The 19,980-nt window shown below is 32.4% G+C and overlaps 1 protein-coding gene across 10 annotated transcripts in view; it reads right to left on the minus strand.

Annotated features, from left to right (window-relative positions):
* The window catches only part of LOC148605668 (protein furry-like), a 90,340-nt gene that overhangs the window by 38,688 nt on the left and 31,672 nt on the right, over positions 1-19,980 (minus strand). For 6 of the 10 annotated variants that reach the window (XM_088550455.1, XM_088550456.1, XM_088550460.1 and 3 more), the window contains 10 exons: positions 18,316-18,475; positions 15,356-15,373; positions 12,334-12,769; positions 11,378-11,628; positions 10,569-10,703; positions 9,921-10,195; positions 8,945-9,021; positions 5,998-6,154; positions 4,658-4,758; positions 191-367 (listed from right to left, as the gene is read on the minus strand). In XM_088550455.1, coding sequence (XP_088406581.1) covers positions 191-367; positions 4,658-4,758; positions 5,998-6,154; positions 8,945-9,021; positions 9,921-10,195; positions 10,569-10,703; positions 11,378-11,628; positions 12,334-12,769; positions 15,356-15,373; positions 18,316-18,475 — 1,787 coding nt within the window. The remainder of the gene's footprint in view (positions 1-190; positions 368-4,657; positions 4,759-5,997; positions 6,155-8,944; positions 9,022-9,920; positions 10,196-10,568; positions 10,704-11,377; positions 11,629-12,333; positions 12,770-15,355; positions 15,374-18,315; positions 18,476-19,980) is intronic. The other 4 variants (XM_088550463.1, XM_088550461.1, XM_088550462.1 and 1 more) reach the window with 1 other exon arrangement.

Below are 19,980 nucleotides of genomic sequence, written 5' to 3' on the forward strand. Positions count from 1 at the left end.
AAAGTTGCACACCTTATCCTGTCAGGTATATCTCAACTCTTTCTATGTAGCAAAAATGTGGTAATTCTCACTAAACAGGAAATAAATATCAGACAGTCTGGGTGGTGACAGTAAACTTTTGTGAAGTAATAACCATCTCCTGTTAAACAATATTCAAAATGAAATTAACTCAATAACTTTCTTAACAAACCTATAGCTCCAGGAATGTCCCGGTCTTCCGCTATAAGAGTCAGTGTGTCTGTTATATTACTCCGATACTGCAACAATGTTCTAGCGACATTCTCATTATCCTGGGCTGCCAGCAGCATGAGATTCTCTAAAAGTTTCTTACAATGCTCATAAACCAAAGCCCTCATGTGATCTAGACCTGTAAAAGGAAAAATGTTTTCAAGTAAATCATGTGATATTGGTAGAAATTGTTTTATCATGTCCAGGGGTGGATGCAAGATTCCTGAGTTAAGGGAGTGTAATTAGAATTAGTGGCCAAATCAAGTGAGCCAATATTTCATGTATAAAAGATACTTTATTCCAATTTTATTGAATCAGAGCCTGGTACCATTAATATACAACTTTATATCACATTCACAGCCTGAAACTACTGGCAATGACCTGGAAAATTCTTTGCATTAATGTACAAACATTTCTCAAATGAAAAAGTTAAATTGAACTGCAAGGTTTTCAAAACAATAACTATTTTCCTTACAGCTGTCTAAATTTGTTTGTAAAATATAACAGTAATTAAAATCCTAGAAAAGACATAGTAGTTATTTTCAAAACTTAGCTTAAAAATTTAACTATTTGAATAATTAAGTTTTTTTGAGGCAATACATGTACACGAATCTAACATGATGGAAACTTGAATGCAACATGGGCTACACCTTTCAAAAAAAAAAAATGTACGTAAAAAGGTTTCCAAATCTACTAATGTAGTATTCATTAATTCTAGGCAGCTGTTTCATGCATTTAAGGTCCATCAACAGGGGTGTAGCCCCTGGTATGGCAGAAACAGCTAACCCTGTACCAATAATTTTTGTTGATATGGCATGTCGTATCTAAAATTTCTGTCAATTTTTTTTTTTTCAAATAAGGCATTATGACTGCCTCCAAGAACCTCCTGGCAGGGCTTTATTCTCCTAACTAATCCAGAAACTTACATCTACATGTAGTTCCTGTCCTGCTTTGTACTTGTCATACACATTGCACAGCGTGACAGCCGGTAAAAGCAACAGCCAATGGGAGCCATGTAACACTCTGATACATATAATAATCTGACTCTGAACCAATTATTTGTTATAAAGTGAGAAATAAGTCAAAAGTATGATTATTTAAAGAGGGCCTCAAATATATTTGGACCAGTACAAGTCATTCCCATTTTAGGAGCTCCTAAAATAGTTTTGGACCTTAACTGGCCTAAAAGGGGACCACTCATCAGATTTCTAGTGAATTCACTATATGATTGACCAAAATATTTTAGTATAAAGGGCCACTTTCTCAGATCTGTTTTAACCTTGGTGTCAGAAGTGAGTTGAAGTATTTGAATATCAGCTCACTGGTTTAAACCTTTGAAAACTCTTGAATTAACATATATATCCCAGTGTAATAATATGGTAAAATTGAATTTAATTATTTTCAAAATTGCACTTTTTTCAGTTAAATATGAAGACTAAATATCAAATTTCCAACAAATCAAAGTATATACCACAAATTAAAAATTGTTTTATTAAGTATTGTATACAAGGGAGGTGAATTATTATAAGACATTTGAAATAAAAAACCAAAGTGTCGTTAGCAGTGGGAGTTTTTGATTCTTGTGAGAACTTGAAAGATTATATGATATAAAATAAAAATATAATCATACATCTGCACTTCCCCTATTAACAAGAACTGTGTTTTTCCTAATATATATAAACTGAATATCAATTAAAAACAATTTCTGGAGTAAAAACTGTAATTGATATTTAAACTATATTCAACTTCACACGCATCTACTAATTTTGTCCTGTTTCACCTTTTCCCCAATTTTTTAAACCTGTCCATCAGTGAATTTGCAATCAGGTTCAAAAGTATTATCCTACACTATAATTATACTCAAATGAACCTAATTTCAGTTAAGAAAATAATTTCCTTGATTAAAATATAAAGATCTTTAAAACTAAATACATTTTATCAATTTGAATTTACCTGCCAATTTTACTTGGTTAAAATGACTGCTCTTCACTTGATGTTTATTAATCATAAAATATTGATGATAGGATGGGGATTTTGACTGATAATTGTATTAAATGGAACATGCTTGGCATATTTAATGCTTCTTGGCACATTATTGCAAGAACTTCATTCCCAAAAATGCTGATTTATTACCAAACATCCAAAAAGGAGTCCCTCAAATCTTCATTTAATTTGAGGACTAGATCTTTTTTTCATTTGCAGAAATAATAGGATTTCATTTGCAGAAATAACAGAATATTATTGAGATGAGTTATAATCAAAAACATATCTACAGGTTATAAAAGATGTAATTAATGATATAAAATGAATTACATTTGGACTACATTTTTGTGTAGTTTTCAGATACAGCAGGGAAGTTCCAGGCATGAATTAGCAACATAAGGTATTTTGATAAATCAAAAACCCCAAAAAGTTTGGCTAAGCTAAAAGAATATAGTATGCTATACCTCATTTCAGACTGATAATTTAAACTGACCAACCTACGCATTGATTAGCTAAAAAAATCAGTAAGTAAAAATTCACACTGTCATAAATTGCCTGAAGTTTTAAAATGGTTTCCCAACAATAAGTATCAAAAACACACATCTACTACATATATTTTTTAAAGAAAAATTGAAATATTTACAGGATTTGAGGTAAATTACTGTTCTTTATTTCAAGAGATATCTAACTAAAATTGTTAGCAAGACCAGTTGGATGAAACTTTTTTGATTGGAACTAATCAGCAATTTCCAATTACCTTAAAAATGACGTTGGATTTCTTCTTGACTGATTTTCCACCACACGGCACTAAAATTTGTAGTTTAGATATCACTACGTAGAAAAAAAAGAACTACAACCCTTCACATTCTGGTATGAAGTGAGAAGTTAGATATAAAGTAATGGTAAAAAATTCAAAAAGTTCAAATATAACTTTAGAATAGGATCGAACAAAAATCCAGGCAGATTCTTCCACCTAAGGTATAATGGCTTTTCTCCTGCGTTATGAGATAGCCTGAGTAATTCTGGGTAACTCATTTTAAGATGAACTCCACATAAGAATCATACAAAATGTGATCCATAGTTGGAAACCTACATATTTTTTATTTTTGATATTTTGTTTAAAATGTCATGCTAAACAGAAAGTAGTATGTTGCTTTTCATATAACCCTTGTTCATAGGAGATAAAAAGTATATAGAATGTACTGTAGAATTCAAAATTAAGGGAGATGACACTAAAATACAATATAAACTATAGGACTTTCCATGTTGATTATCTCCATAGAGCAGGCAAATTGGAATGAATAATTATACATTTCTTCATATAGACCTATAAAGCAACTTAATAACAAAAATAAAAATACGTAGCCTTTTTTCAGGTGTATCATATTTTACAGAATTTGCATGATTCTTACAAAGACTGCTACTTAATCTAGTTGGTATTCAGATATAAGTGTAAGTAAACTTTTTCCATGGAAGTTAGATGTACTTAGTCTTTGAGGTAATAAAACATTTTTAAGTAGGAAGCATGTCAATTCACGCTCCAAAAAGTAAATGGCGCCCACGTCGGCGTGGGTATCTGTATTCTTTCCTCTTCTAACTACTTGTGACTGACTATCAGCACACCGATCTCAATAACTAAAAAATTACATAATTAGGTAATTTGTCACTTTGAATTGTAAAAGCTTTGAATGCATCAATTTTTGGCAAAATTCTATTGTCTTATAGGTTTGATAGTGTCATCAATTTCAGGTTTATACCTATACAATGTGTAAATGTGTAAAATGATATCCATTGAAAATTAAAATAATATGAAATTTTCAAAATTAAAATTTTTAAAATCTTTGCAATAAAATAATTCTTTCAATGTACTAGACCTCAAATTAAAAGAAAGAGGGATAACTCTATTTCAATCATTTAACAAACACTTTTATGGGTATCTAGTATTGGTTCTTGAGTACTGTAAACATGTTAACTTTTGCAATACACTAATTTTTGCTATTTTCATAGAGGACAGATAAGCACAAAAAATAGGCAGACCCAAAAACACCTGAAGAAGGGATCTAACATCTGAAGTAAATAGGATCGGGAAGACATGGGGAAAAATAAAGATGTTCGCTAAAGACAATGACAGTCTGACAGGAAGAAGTGGAGAGCAGCAGAGATCACACTATGTTCTCCATTGGATGAAGAGGACAACAGCAGAGATCATGCTATGTTCTCCATTGGATGAAGAGGACAACAGCAGAGATCACGCTATGTTCCCTATTGGAAGAAGAGGAGAGCAGTAGAGATCACCCTATGTACCCCATTGGATGAATGAAGTGGAGGGCAGAAGAGATCACCCTACATGTACGTTCTCCATTGGATGAAGAGGAGGGCAGCAGAGATCACCTTATGTTCCCCATGGAATAAAGTAGATTAAGTCAGGTAAGTAACTTCTACAAACCTAAGAATATTAGATGTAACATTAAGGGAAGATGTGCCGACCAGTCGATCTCCAATCCGTCCAGTACCAGATCAGTCAGGAACATTACCGCCATGTTACTTCTATAATGATAAGTGGAACAAATTCTAAAAAAGCAAGCTAAGATTCATAAATAATTACTTTATTCATAATTATAATTACATAAAAAAATCTTGCCCAACTTTTCAGCTCTCATTTTCTACTGTAATCCAAATTATTTTCATGAATAATTAATTTTTTGCTACTTTTGCAAAAAAGAAAAAATTGTGAAAATGAATAAATCAATGTGATACTCAGTAGTCTTTCTGAAATAAATCAATGTGATACTCGTAGTCTTTCTGAAATAAAATACATCTTTAAGAGAGTGTAAGATGGAAAACTCTATATTTGCTGAATTAAATGAACAGAGATGAAGGCTTACAGTCCTTAAACCGATCCACGCAATGATTTGACGGATCGATGACCGTTGACTGATTGATCGCTGACGGATTGATGACCGGTGACCGACCTGATTGCAGTTTTGTTATGTAAAATGACTTAAGATCTGTTTTAAATTAAAAAATGTAAAAAAAAAAGTATAAATTAATGTTTTATATCTATTACATTATGTAAATATGTGGAAAATTAATAAAGAAAACAAGAAAAACAGTAAAATACATTGACTGCTATGTGATACAATCAGCAGTTAAATGGATCGGTTTGATGGATCGATTACTGACCGGAAACTGATTGGTGATCAATGACCGATGGCAATCTTTGTTGCACGGATCGGTTCAGGTACTATAACTAATATTCATTTCTTAGTGAAAACAAATCAATATTTGAATATACAACAAGCATACATACATGCTAGAGAAAAAGATTAGAAAAGACATTTAATTGTGTTTTTTTTTTAAATTCATTGCTATGAAATTAAGGCATTAATGGAACATAATGGGGAAAAAGGGGGTGGCAAAATGTAGCAAAGGCCTAACTCCAAAACTACATTTTTGAATTTACTGAAAGTTGAACTTACTGGTACATGTAATCTGCATTCCATGATAAAAAACAACTGTGCAAATTTAAAAAAAAATAGTTCATTGGTCCATTCTCAAGTTATCATCTGGAAACAGTCAGGGACAAATTAATGTAGAAATGAGCAAGGTTTTGAATGGTATCACATAATACCTGGACACTCCATGTGTATAAAATGGTAATGAGTCACCCTTAAAAGAGATAGCAGATGACCTGAAAACAAAGAAATCATTTTCAGCTGGTCTTAGCTAGTTGTCAGAAGAGTATGCCACACATGTCTGTTTAATTATTAGAGGAAGAAAGCTTACCTATGAAATCCTGGAGTTGGTGGAAGATTCTCTGGTAGATAGTCAGTCAGGGGGGCAAAGTATCCTCCATAAGCAGGCATGGGGAGGGGGTATGGTTGTGGTGTCTCACTCCTCCTGGCCTCCCTGGCTGGGGATGTCATGTGGAGATCTACATCTTCTTCAATAAGGAAAAACAAAACAATTACAGGCACCAAAAACCAGGTTTAGTGTCGATGAAAAAAACCCAATAGATTTGTATTACAACAGAAAATTCAAGACTTTAATCAATAAATATTTCAAAATTTAATAATACATCCTCTGTTTTAAAAAAATCTGTCAAAATAGACCAAAATAGATCAAAATTACTGGAACATATAATAGTGCTGTTAGAGTGAAACAAAACGAAAATGAAAATATTACATTATACCTCAGTACATATTATCTAGAGTAAATCAAGAATAATCAATTACTGAAAACAGCCTTGATGGTTTTATTTACCCATTCAACCTTTTTTTCTTTGTTTTTTTTCTCTCCCATTGTCCCTGGCTTATCAAAGTACAGATGTTTGTTGGGTTTATACAGTATACATTTGTTGAACAGTCATGATGGGGACAGTATACAGTTGTTGAATGGTCATGAGGGGAACAGTATACATTTGTTGAACAGTCATGAGGGGAACAGTATACAGTTGTTGAATGGTCATGAGGGGAACAGTATACATTTGTTGAATGGTCATGAGAGGAACAGTATACATTTGTTGAATGGTCATGAGAGGAACAGTATACATTTGTTGAATGGTCATGAAGGGAACAGTATACAGTTGTTGAATGGTCACAAGGGGAACAGTACACATTTATTGAATGGTCACGAGGTAAACAGTATACATTGGTTGAATAGTCACAATGTGAACAGTATACATTTGTTGAATGGTCATGAGGTGAACAGTACACAGTTGTTGAATGGTCAAGAGGGAAACAGTATACATTTGTTGAATGGTCATGAGTGGAACAGTATACATCTGTTGAATGGTCACGAGGGGAATAGTATACATTTGTTGAATGGTCATGAAGAGAACAGTAAATTTATAACCCTGAGGTACCTTATATTACCCAAGGCAATACCAAAGGTTATAGTTGGTATTAGGAGGTAATCAATTGACTATTTCCCGAATGAACAGTGAACAAATGTAATATTAAACTGAACCATAATAATGCTTCCATAATACTTGAGAAAATGTTGAGCGACCATGATTGATTAACGTTGTCTGATCATGCTGCATTAGATTTTGACGTTGTTCAAGAATAAACCCTAAGATCATCTGAACTTTAATTAGCCAATGAGAATAAATGAGGAAAAATTTGTGAAACAGGATTACAGTACAATTACCCCAGTCAGTAATAAAAACTGTTGAGCAGGTAAACGGAGCTATCAAGGTTTTTTGGAGTAACTAGTTCAAAAAAATGTTACACTTGATTTACTGTAAAAAAATAAACACTGAAGTATAATGTGTTAGCGGAACCAAGTTCTGCATATGAGTTAAATCTTAATGCATTCCTGGTACAAGTGATCAAATTTTGGTTATTCAAGATAACCAACTGATTAACCTATTCATTAAATAGATTTCCTCCATTACTTGTTGTTATTTTCAACATAAATTTTAAATATTGTGAACCAAGGATTGATATCAAAGTTGTGACGTGGGAGAAACTGTGAGAGGGATATTACCAAATTTATTTCACAGTGTGAATTATCAATTTTTTGTACACTAAGAACATTCGGTTAATCACTGCCATCTATATGATAATAAATTGATTACCCCCTGGTACCAAAGAGTAATCAAGGGAACCAAGGTTATAGCAGTAATCAAAAGAATGTAATCCAGGCATGGAAAACAGACATATACAACAAAGAACATAAAGTAACTAAAATCATACATACAAAGTAACAAAAGTAAATGAGCAACTCGGACTCCACTAAAAACTGGGAGCATGGACCAGGTGCACCGGTAGGGTAAGCGTCTTCTGCTTTTCTAGAAACACCTGCCGAGTTACTCATAAAAAATCAAGTCCGGGGTAGATAAACGATGAAAGAAAAACTATGACCCGTTGAATAAATCAGTTTTCATGGTGCAGATAGATACACCATAAACGATCCACGAGTTCATGATGACGACCATAAAACTTCTGTAATGATGACTTCAATCTTGTAGCAACATAACCAGAAGCCTATTTGATAGAGTTCTAGTGCGATACCAACTATAGCCTTCAGCATTGCCTCGGGTAACAGTAGGTACCTCACAGTTATAAATTTATTGTTTACAATACTGTAAATTGGAATATTTTGGTTGTAGTTTTATTTCGGTTTATTTGGATGCTCTTTTAAGAGTGCCAAAATTAAACACACCAGATGGAAAATTATCCCAATTCACGGTAGCCTTTATGAATATTGCAGTAATTCTGAATGAACCCATTACAAATAAAAGGTAAAAACTATTTTCCTATGAGGAACAAAAGTTATGATGGTCTTAACAATAAAAAAAAAAAGGAATCTGCAGTAACTTAACCACAAGGAACAAAAAGATGCAATGACCTTACCCATGAGGAACTCAAAATGTAATGACCTAACCGATTAGGAACTAAAAATGTAATGACCTTACCCATATGGAGCTAAAGATATAACGAACTTTACCCATAAGGAAATAAAGATATAACGACCTTACCCATTAGGAACTCAAAATGTAATGACCTTACCGATTAGGAACTAAAAATGTAATGACCTTACCCATTAGGAACTAAAGATATAACAACCTTACCCATTAGGAACTGAAAATGTAATGACCTTACCGATTAGGAACTGAAAATGTAATGACCTTACCCATTAAGAACTAAATATAAAATGATCTCACCCATTAAGAACTAATATATATAATGACCTTACCCATTAAGAACTAAAGATATAATAATCTTACCCAAAAGGAATTGATCTTGTGTCGAATCAGAGCTAGAATTACTTCTGATGGACATGGTAGAATCTGTCAAAATTGTACTGGAATAATAATAAAAAAAAATCATAATTTGTCATCACAACTTGATTATTTTTCTTGCTTATATGTTCACAACAAAATCTATAGATTAGGTTGATTTTCATCTTTTCTGAATTGTTTTACATCATTTACTTTGGAGCCTTTTACAGCTCACTTTATGGTATGGGTTTTGCCCATCATTGAAGACCATGAGGTGACTTGTAGTAGTTGAATTGTTCGTTGCTTGGCTTTTTATGGCCGACTATCTCATTGACAATCATACCACATCTCCTATTTCTAGATAATACCACTGAAGGATTAATAGTGCTTTCTTATGATTATGTATCAACATTTTTGAAACATTTAAAAAACCCAAGGTTGTTGTCTTGCAAGATTTCACTTCAAGCATGGTTCCAAACATTTTGAAAAGGGGGAAGGTCCAGTAAAATCAAAGATTTCAAAGCAGATGTCTTGCTAGAAGCTGAATTATTTTACTTTTCCAAAGGACCTGACTTTACCAAAGTTTTAGTGGGGGTTTATTACTCTTCCAGAGAACCTAATTTTACCAAAGTTTTTAGTAGGGTTTTCTACTCTACCAGAGCACATAATTTTATCAAAGTATTTTAGTGGGGTTTTCTCATTCTTCCAGAGCACCTACGTTTACCAAAGTTTTTTAGTGGAGTTTTCTACTCTACCAGAGCACCTAATTTTATCAAAGTATTTTAATATGTTTTTCTTATTCTTCCAGAGCACCTTAGTTTACCAAAGTTTTTAGTGGGGTTTTCTTACTCTTCTAGAGCACCTGAGCATTCCAAATCTTGAGTAGTTTTTTTTTACTCTTCCAGAGCATATAAGTTCATCATTTGTATTATTAAGGTTTTTCTTACTATTCCAGAACACATTTCGGAAACAAACCACCTACCTCTCACTAGGAACATCAGTCTCATTTGCACTGTGCCGTTTAGTATGTAATGTCCCTTTCTCCAATGGAGTGTCTGTCTGATTGACAAGTTTTTCGTCATCAGTTGTATTTGAAGCTACTGTAGATCGTTTCTGATGTGACAGCCTGAAGTATGGGGGAGTTTGGGTTCGCTCTATTGTCATGTTCAGTGTTTCGACTGTCTGTAACTCATTCATGAGTTCATCAACCAATCTCTCTGGTTTTGCCCTACCAAGGTATGTTATTATTCTCTTTGCCTGCAAACAAATATCAAACTTATCATGCTATCATGTGACAGCAATCAACCAATTATAATTATCATTTAAATTTTCTATACATTTTCTGGCAAAGCTGATTTGAATGCATATTTATCACTTATTATATAATCAAGAAGTAATAGAAACATTTTTCAAAATTTTCAATGTCCTTGAAAAATCCTTGTATTGCACATGGTAGATTTTGTTTGAATGATTTGACTTCCTTTATTAATTGTTTTGTTGTGAAGACTTTTGGTAGTTATTCATATTAAATCTGAACTTCCATACTTTCAAATTAGTACTTGAAAAAAAAATATATTCTAACAATTATCCAGTAGCCTGCCGGGACATTATCATTTTTTTTTTCACTTACATATTGCATGAGTTCTGAAGCAGCCATGTTTGTTATGATTACAAGATAATGTATGACGACACGCAGATTATTTGGCCAGCACACAACCAAAGCTGACCACAGATCTTCAAGCTCTCGAGGATGGTCATCTCCATACTGTGAATAAAAAACAAGATGTTTACTAACAAAAAGTATAGTGAGAATTTGAGAATTCACACATGATTACACTGGTGTTTTTCTCAAACCCATTGATACAAAGGCTCTACAAAATCTCAAAGAGAGGTGAATGTCCTAAGAGTAATCAAGGAAACCAAGATTCTAGCTGAAATCAAAAGAATGTAATCCAGAGGACCAGACATGGAAAACAGACACACACAACAAAGAATATAAAATAACCAAAATAATATGTACAAAGCAACAAAAGTAAATGAGCAACTCAGACTCCACTAAAAACTGGGAGCATGAACCAGGTGCAATGGTAGGGTATGCGTGCTAATTCAGGAACTAGTTTGGTATGGTCTTTTCCTGTTTTGTAGATTTAGCAAAACGAGCAACTATAATTGTAAATTCTACACTGAAATACATGCTTGAAAGTGCCCTCTTGTATTTTGTGAAAAAATACTATAGCCCTCATCCTATGGGTATTCCACAACTCACTTGTTCCTCTCTTATTTAAAACTAATACTCATATGTACATGTATACAACATGGCCAATCACTACAAGATTACATGCATGTAGCTAATAAAATGTTTGCCTCTAATTTATAACAGAACACATTTTGTTCCATTAATTCAGGTAAGTAATTTTTAAAACATAATTTTTATGTTACCTTAACAGTCAGGTAAAACATGTTGTTAAGAACCATCTTAGTTCCCTCTGGTGAACCCCACCCCTCTCCTTTCAATGGAGGTTTGAAACTATCAGGTTGGTTGTCATGGAGACGAATCAGGAAATTGCTCAAGGGAGAGGATTGTGGGAGTGATGGATCAACCAGCTCCATATTGTGTAACCATGGCAACAAGTTTCTCAACAGAATCTGCCTTACTGCTGATTTTGCAGTTTGGAATCTGTGGGTAATTTCTACAAATAAAAATAAAATGTATGCAACTCAGTGCTTAATTTGTATCATACATCCCAAACAAATTGCAACAAATGTTTTCATATGTTTCAAAACATATGGAGATATATATATTTTGTACCTACAAAATGACATGGAAACAAATGTTTCTCAAATAATATAAAACCCATACTTTTTCTATTAAGATGTATAATTACCAAATGATTTTTACTTATTTTTCAAATATGTTAGTCCTTAACATATATTTTTGATGGCCGCCCTAAACATATGAAAAACACATGATAAACATATGTTGCAATTTTTCCTGTATAATAAAATTCAGACTTTTCTTGTGGCTAAGGAAATTTCTTATGCTGACAATCAATAACTAGAATCAACTGATTCTGGGGTAGTTTGAAAATAACTGAAACAATACTTAAGTATAAAAATTTGAACATCATAAATACTTTTTTCTGCTGTATAGTAATGATAATTAAAAGAAAATGATGTAAGTTTGTGTATTGCATTAGAAACTCTTACAAAACACAGATTGATTTCCAGAGCCTACAGCAAATCAATATTTGGCAGTATCCCCTCATTCAAAGTATTTTTTTTCTAATGTGTGTAACCAGAACTCCCCAAACAGTGTTGATAGTTCATTTGCTGAACTTTACAACCACTAAGAAAAATGGAAATTGCAAAATTTACCTGCACCATAGTGTATTTACCTGAAAAAATTGGCATAGTCAGTTCAGGATGGAGTCTAGCCAGTTGGTCAGAGAGATACATCTGTGAATGACAGTATGACACTGACAACAGGATGTCATTAAGTGGCATCCTCTGTTGATGTTCTTCAGAAGGATCACATGTAAATATTGGTTCTTCTTGGAAAAATCGAGTGTCCAACAAATGGAGCAATTGTACCGCTGTGTCATGAGTCTGCATTCTAGGGCTACCAACATTCAACAGGGCAAGATTCAACATGGCAACATGGTCACATGGATATTCTCTGGTCTGAAACACGGCAGCTAGAGCATTGAAGCACCCGTCCGCAACTTCATTAGCACCTGTGTAGCACCTGTCAATCACCCAGTCCAGCAAGCCCTGAGTGTCTGGATTGAAGTCCAGTAACAAGACAACAGTCTCCTTTGCTAGGTCATAAATCTGTGTATAAAAACGTGGAAAAAGATTATTAAAATACTTAAAGAACTGGATACTTAATAAATCTACAAATGTCAAATGTACACAGTCCAGTCCAAATTTTTTTATTAATATAATATCAAAACAACAGACAAAATTCTGGGACATAATAAAATTCAAGATCATTTTCATACAAATTTTCAAATTCATTGTTCTTTGGAAAGTTGACACAATATTGTAACTTTTCAAATTCTGCGAAAAAATCAAAATTCAATACTTTTATGTATTCTTCTTTTCATTCATTTTTTGTTGTTTTTTTTCAGTTATTTAGGCCATTCAAGTATAATTCCTAAGCTCTAAGGCTATTTTTCATTAGAACTGACGAGGGAAGAGAACATTTTCTCCTTCATTTCCCCTAGGATTAGTTTTTTTTTAAATTGTTCATGGCAGACAAGAATGGGTAATGAAAAAAAAAAATTGCAGACATGGTAAAATTTGTTCTTTGTACTTAAAATTTTCTTCATTTCATTCAAGAAATAATACATGGCACTCAACGTCAATTTTCGATACAGTTTTTTTCTAACACCATTAAGTTGTTTGTATTTGACCAATCAGGAAACAGAATCAGGATCAGGTGACTTGCATTTCCATTGAAGAGCATCTTTAAGGTTAAAGGGAAAAAAGCCAAACTTTACCGAATGTGTCACAAAAAACAATAGAACCTATGAACATTAAAAACTATATTTAATTGGCTATGAGACAAATAGTAACATGTTTTAAGTGATAAAATATAAAACTGTGTCAGTGCTGTGCAGCTTCGTACTCTTCTACTAGGCACAGGCAATTAGCAATTAATAAAATCATAAGTTCACATACAATGTTTTTACATTTTATTTAAGTTTGATACAGTGATCTCATCTTTAAAAAAAGTGAAGGTTTGCAGTAATTGAAAAATAGATGAAAAATATCTAAACAAGTCTGTAAAGCCATTAATTTCATGCACTTCGAACTTTTCAAATACTGAAGGTTTGCTTTATCTTTATGCATGTGACCTGTTAACCTTGGAGAATGGTTATGCAGGAGATCTCCCACATTTGAACTATTTTATGTGGGAGATTTTGTGTGACAATTTTTTTTCCCCCTAAAACTATAAGACACTCAAACAAAACATTAAACAAAGTAAACACAAAACAGTAAGAAAAGCTTTATTCACCCTACCGGTGCACCTGGTCCATGCTCCCAGTTTTTAGTGGAGTACGAGTTGCTCATTTACTTTTGTTACTTTGTATGTATGATTTTAGTTACTTTATGTTCTTTGTTGTGTATGTCTATTTTCCATGTCTGGTCTTTGTCCCTGGATTACATTCTTTTGATTACCGCTATAATTTGATTCCCTTGATTAATCTTTCAAAAGGGTAACTTTTCATGAAATGATGCACAATTCTGGGGAGGTATGTGCACTTATTCATCTTCCGATCTTTTGGTGGGATATTATTCAAAAAAAAAATTAATGGAAGCTGTATAATACAAGACAAATCTTTATGAAGTAGGAATTTTCAGCCTTCAAAGGAAAAGGCACACTCTTTGTAGGAGAAACTAATCTCAAATGTGGGAGTCTCCCTCAAAATGTGATAGGGTTAACAGGTAAGGGTAGGACAATGTAGCTTCAGGACTATGAAGGATTTGACTCATGTCATAAAAAACAAGTGCTTACCAATTTACTTATTATCACATTTAATGATGAAAAAATTCTGTGTATGAACTTGTTTCAATTTATAAGTATAGAATAATAGTTTCTTTCGATTTGATACTGACGATATTGTAATTGAAAGTAATTCTTGTTCTGTGTATCAGTAATCGAATAATTGCCTTTTTAATCATTTTAAAGTACAATTAGAAAAAAAAGCTAGTATTTTGACTACAAACTGTTGGTGCATTACGTCATTTTCATTAAAAAAATCAAATAGGTCTGATGATGTCAAAATCACTCTGAATGTTTTGACAGATATTTTCAAATATCTGGTCATGTATTAGAGATAAAACAATGTCTGTCAATAAGATCAAAGGAAAAAAGTACAGATTACTGATAAATAGCAATACCATATTAACATGAACTTAAGCAGCACTCCAGCTAAGAATCATGCAAAATAAGAAACATGGTTGGAAAGCCTACATATTTTTGTTTTTGATATCTTGTTTAAAATGCTTTAGTAAACAGAAATTAACATTTGGTTTTTCATATAACTCATGCTCATATGAAAAGTAAGGGAGATAACTCTGCAAATGACACTCAAATACAATAGAATCTATTGGATTTTCAATGTTGATTATCTCCTAAGAGCAGGTAGATTCGAATGAATAATTACACATTTCATAATATAGACCCATAAAACAACTTCATTACAGAAATAAAAAATATGTAGCCTTTTTTGGGGCATATCACATTTTCCAGATTTTGCATGATTCTGTCAAAGACAGATACTTAAATCATCTAAGGAAATGAAATAGCGAAAGAAAAAAAAAACCTGAATGTGAATGGAAAACACTGAAACACAAATTGATGTGACAGGAAAACCTGGACAAGCCAATTGACATAACACATAGACTTACATGACTGTTCCACAAACGCTGCATCAATATTAAGCAATAAATTAGTCAAACTTCACAAATTAGGGCTTTAATTAAAAGCTATTCATAAAAAAAATATGGAAAGCTTCAAAATGACAGAGAAATAAAAAAAAAAAACGGTTCACCATTGCAGTTATTGTATCTTTTCCCAATTAATCAGAATGGTACCATAAGAGAGAAAAATATGAAAAATTATCCATGCACAAAATTTTTATTTTATTTATTTTGTTGTGATTGCTGATCTGAAAACTGAACAATCGAGTGCACATGTACTTACAGGTCAACATTAACAGAACGAAACATTTTCAACATGTGAGTTAAAATGCGAATAGGCCTAAGGAGAATTGGATTCTCCCATGAAATCAGTAGAAAACATGGGATATGGCTGGAAATCTCTCGAAGTCAAAACGTCATGTGCATTTTAAATCACTGGCTCAGCATGGGAGAAAACGATTTTTACTACTCCGTAAGTTTCAAAAATATTTGTTGATTGTGCTTATAGCCATTTAACTACATCAAAATTGCTGAAAATTTTGATATCTTATTTGAGGTTTTGTTGTAAGGCATACCTGAAATCTTTATTCTAAAACAATAGTTATTGTACAACTGAATTATGTAACTTAACACTTTAAGGTACATATTCCACAATTAAAATTGATGGGTGCTGCTGTCTGAGCAGGACAAGCTTTACTATTCTGGAACACTCCAGTCTTAGTGGGGATCATATTGCAAGTGTTTCAGTCTTCTTTTTCATATCTTCAGTTTTTATGTTTATGTATTTAATCTGTTATCTATGTTGTGTATGTGGATCATCAAGTCTTTGAATTGTACATGTATAAAGTTGTATTTGAAACTTTCCTATAATCACTTTCAATATTTTGGTCACAAATAACTGTTCATCGTTACTACTAATGAATAGCCAGTAAACTCATTTTGTGCTAACTGAATACAGCATAGATTTGCATATTATTTTTTTCATTTCATAATAAAAAACTAAACACCTGCCCTGACTTAGAACTTGAACTCAAGATTCCAAACCACAAAAATCTATGTTTACTAATAGTGACCTTGACTTTTGACCTCCTGATCATAAAATCAGTAAGTTATGTATTTGTCACTTGAACATCCACATGAAAAATTTTACTTTAGTTCCATCACAACAAGTTTGTTGTTGAAGGAACCTAATACAGTAAAGCTTTCTAAACCAAACCCTGAATAAAGAAAAAAAACTTGTCTAAACTGAACTCTGAATAAAAAAAAACCTGTATAAACTGAACTCGGAATAAACAAAAAAACCTGTATAAACTGAACCCCGAATAAGCAAAAAAACTGTATAAACTGAACCCTGAATAAACAAAAAAACCTGTATAAACCAAACATTGAATAATCCATAAACCTGTCTAAACTAAACATTGAATAATCCATAAACCTGTCTAAACTAAACATTGATTGATCCATAAACCTGACTCAAACCCTGAATAATTCAAATCTTGTCTTAAACAAACAATGAATTATCCAGTCCTATCTTAACCAAATCTTGAATAATCCATAAACTTATCTGAACCTAACCTTTAATAATCCACAGTCCTGTCATAACGGAACACCTCTTGTAACAATAAAGTGGGGTACATAAGAGAATAGTATATTCTAATATAATATAGAGTCTTATTACAAACCTTGCTTTATTTCAAAGACAATCCATGCACAAAATTCTAAAATACATGTACATGTATCTAAACTGAACTGAAAAGCTGAGACAAGAAAAACACATGCAAATATTGAAGCTACAAAGTAATAGCTAAGCTAAAATAAACTAGCTAAATATCAACTGAAAAGAAACTAAAAGTAAAGTATACAAAAACAGAAACTGAAAACAGACCATGCAAAAATGATCATGGTGTGCAGTTTGTATGGAAATGTCTGATCATGGAAAACTAAATTTGACACAACTATCTAGAGCAAGCATATCTTAAGATCATCGGCACAAATTGAACTAATGCACTGCATTTTAAGTAAAATCTGGAAAATACAATCCAGGACAGATCTGGGAATTTTGAAAAGGGGGGTTCCAGGCTATTGTTTGCTAATTTTTGTCAAAATTTTGCATGAAAATCGACAAAATGAAACACATTTTGGTGTGATTGTCTTTATCTCAAAATCATAATGAAAGTTAAGATTTCAACATTGGAAGTTAAAGTAGACACCATTTTCATGCTTTTCAAAAATGTACATGAACATCATAACAGAGAGGACTGAGCTTTTATTTCTCGCCAATAGGGACAATAATCCCTTAAGATTAACTCTAGTTGTTTGCTGATCAAATCTACTGCTCCAATTTTAAAGAGAAAAGCAAAAGCAAATTTGTAAATGGAATGCATTTCAATTTAAACAAATTAACATCTACTAAAAATGCAGTGCATAGCTTGAGATACCAAGGACATGCATTCCCACAATGCATTGGTAATAATTATTACATTCACTGCACACCATAAAAAGTGACCTTACCTCTTCTTTAATCTATGGGAAGCAATGTGGGTCATGAAAACAATTGATAGATGAAACATTAAATGAATTTCAATTCATGAATCCAATTCATGCTTACAACATGATTTTACAGTCTTTAATTTACTGTTTTGAGAATCTATTTTATTTAATTAAATAGTTTAGTTTTTTTAAGCAAAATTCATAACTGTAGATTTTCATTTGACCGTTTGACCTTTTGTACCACCATCTACTGATGTACTAATTTTCTCCTCCATAGCTATTAGCAAATATTTACATGTTAGTATATTATTAATAATGAGAGCAAATATAATTGCTACCAGTAAATTTCCCCAAAACATGTAATTAATATCTTGTTAGTAAAGACCAAGAGCCATATAAAAATACATTCCTTAACCCTTACATTACTAAGAAACAACACATTTTATTGGCTAACCTACCCTGTCGTCATGGGAACTAAGTAACATGTCCAGCCATTGGTAAATATAACCATCATCATTTAGACCATTAGGGTCAAAAACTGGACCACAACATAAAACAGCTGACATAGCTCTAACTGCAGAGAGCTCTAATTCTGTGCAGCTTTCATCTTTGGCAGGTCTGAATAAAAAGGAAACACATGTAAATGTTTTTTTTTAAGGTGGAGGACACTAAGGCAGTTATAGACAATTTGAGTTTTAAATAGCTTCATTTTATAAATTTTCCTGTACTTTTTCAAAGTAGAATGCAACATAAATTTAGTGGCAAATATCTTCTTATCCTGACTTTCACTTTCCATAGCTAAAAAACATGGTCTATTAGACATTGTTTGGGGGGAGGGGGAGGGGGGTTCATAACAAAACTAATTACATAAATAGCAGTGATTTACTAAAAGTTTCCTGTGTACAAAATAATTGAATTATCCACACTATGAAATAAATTTGGTAATTCCACTCTCACATTTTTTCCTGCAAAAATAGTAATCTGCTTATCACTAAATTCAAAAACTTATGTTGATAATAGCAATTAATTATGGAGAAAATCTGTACGATAAATAGGATAATCAAGTCCCATGAGTAACCACAATATAATAAGCCAAGATAGCATTAAGAACAAACAAGTTCTGCACACTTGTTTAAATCTAGGTTTTCTCCATCACTTGTGATCATATTTTGGTAATTCACTCTTTTCAAGTATCTATTCTACTAATATTTGGGGGATAAGAAGCATGAATCACTAACTCTGAGCATTTGCATGATTCTTAGCTTGAATTATACGTGAAAGTGTGAAAGGTAAACCCCTGTTACATTTTCCTATCTTCTTTATCATTGTTTTTAACATTTTTATTTAAAATGAAGATTATGAAGATTAAAACAGGACAATTCAAATTTAAAAAAAAAGACCATGTATGTAACTTTGATATTTTCAATTTGGTATTATCCAAACAGATCTAATTATACAGTGAAACCTTCCAAAACCAAAGCCACTATTGGACTTTTAATTTGGTTTGCTGTAGACAAGTGTTCCATTTACTAAGGTTCAAAATAGGTCTCAGTATCGTATTAATTTTCCCATAGACTTCTATAGTGAAGTGCATATTTTTAGGATTTTTTTAAAAATATGTAAATTGATTCAATAAAACTTTCACTTATGTAGCATTTCTAAGGACATGTGAAAAAATAATTTCCCGCAAAGAAAATAGGGTGAGTCCACGAAGATTGGACAGAAAAGTACTCTTGAACTATAAATAGCCATTTTCCCTACTTTCACTTTCGTTTTGCACTCACCAAACCAACCTTTTCAGTGGAACATTTTTATGATATTATGTTAGATTTTCTTTTAAAAAAGTTCTTCATCTTACAGTGTGATGTTTGCTCTATTTTTTAAGTCATTGTTCATGTCTTTTGACAAAACATTAGTTTGTAGAGAGGCAAAAAGAAAATGCACTATATTTTTATGGCATCCATGTTTTGACGTACACCCGCTCAGGGATATGCAATACGATACTGGTACCAATACATAAAAGGTAAGACTTTATAAAGTATCTGGTTCAGACAGGTTTTTTGATTATTCAGGGTTCATTTTCTTCATAGAATATCAGAATACTATTTCAAAAGCTATTACAA

This window comes from Perna viridis, chromosome 10 (genome assembly GCF_037379345.1).
Source record: "Perna viridis isolate PV_CMFRI_1.1 ecotype Kerala chromosome 10, ASM3737934v1, whole genome shotgun sequence".
Taxonomy (NCBI): Eukaryota; Metazoa; Mollusca; class Bivalvia; order Mytilida; family Mytilidae; genus Perna; species Perna viridis.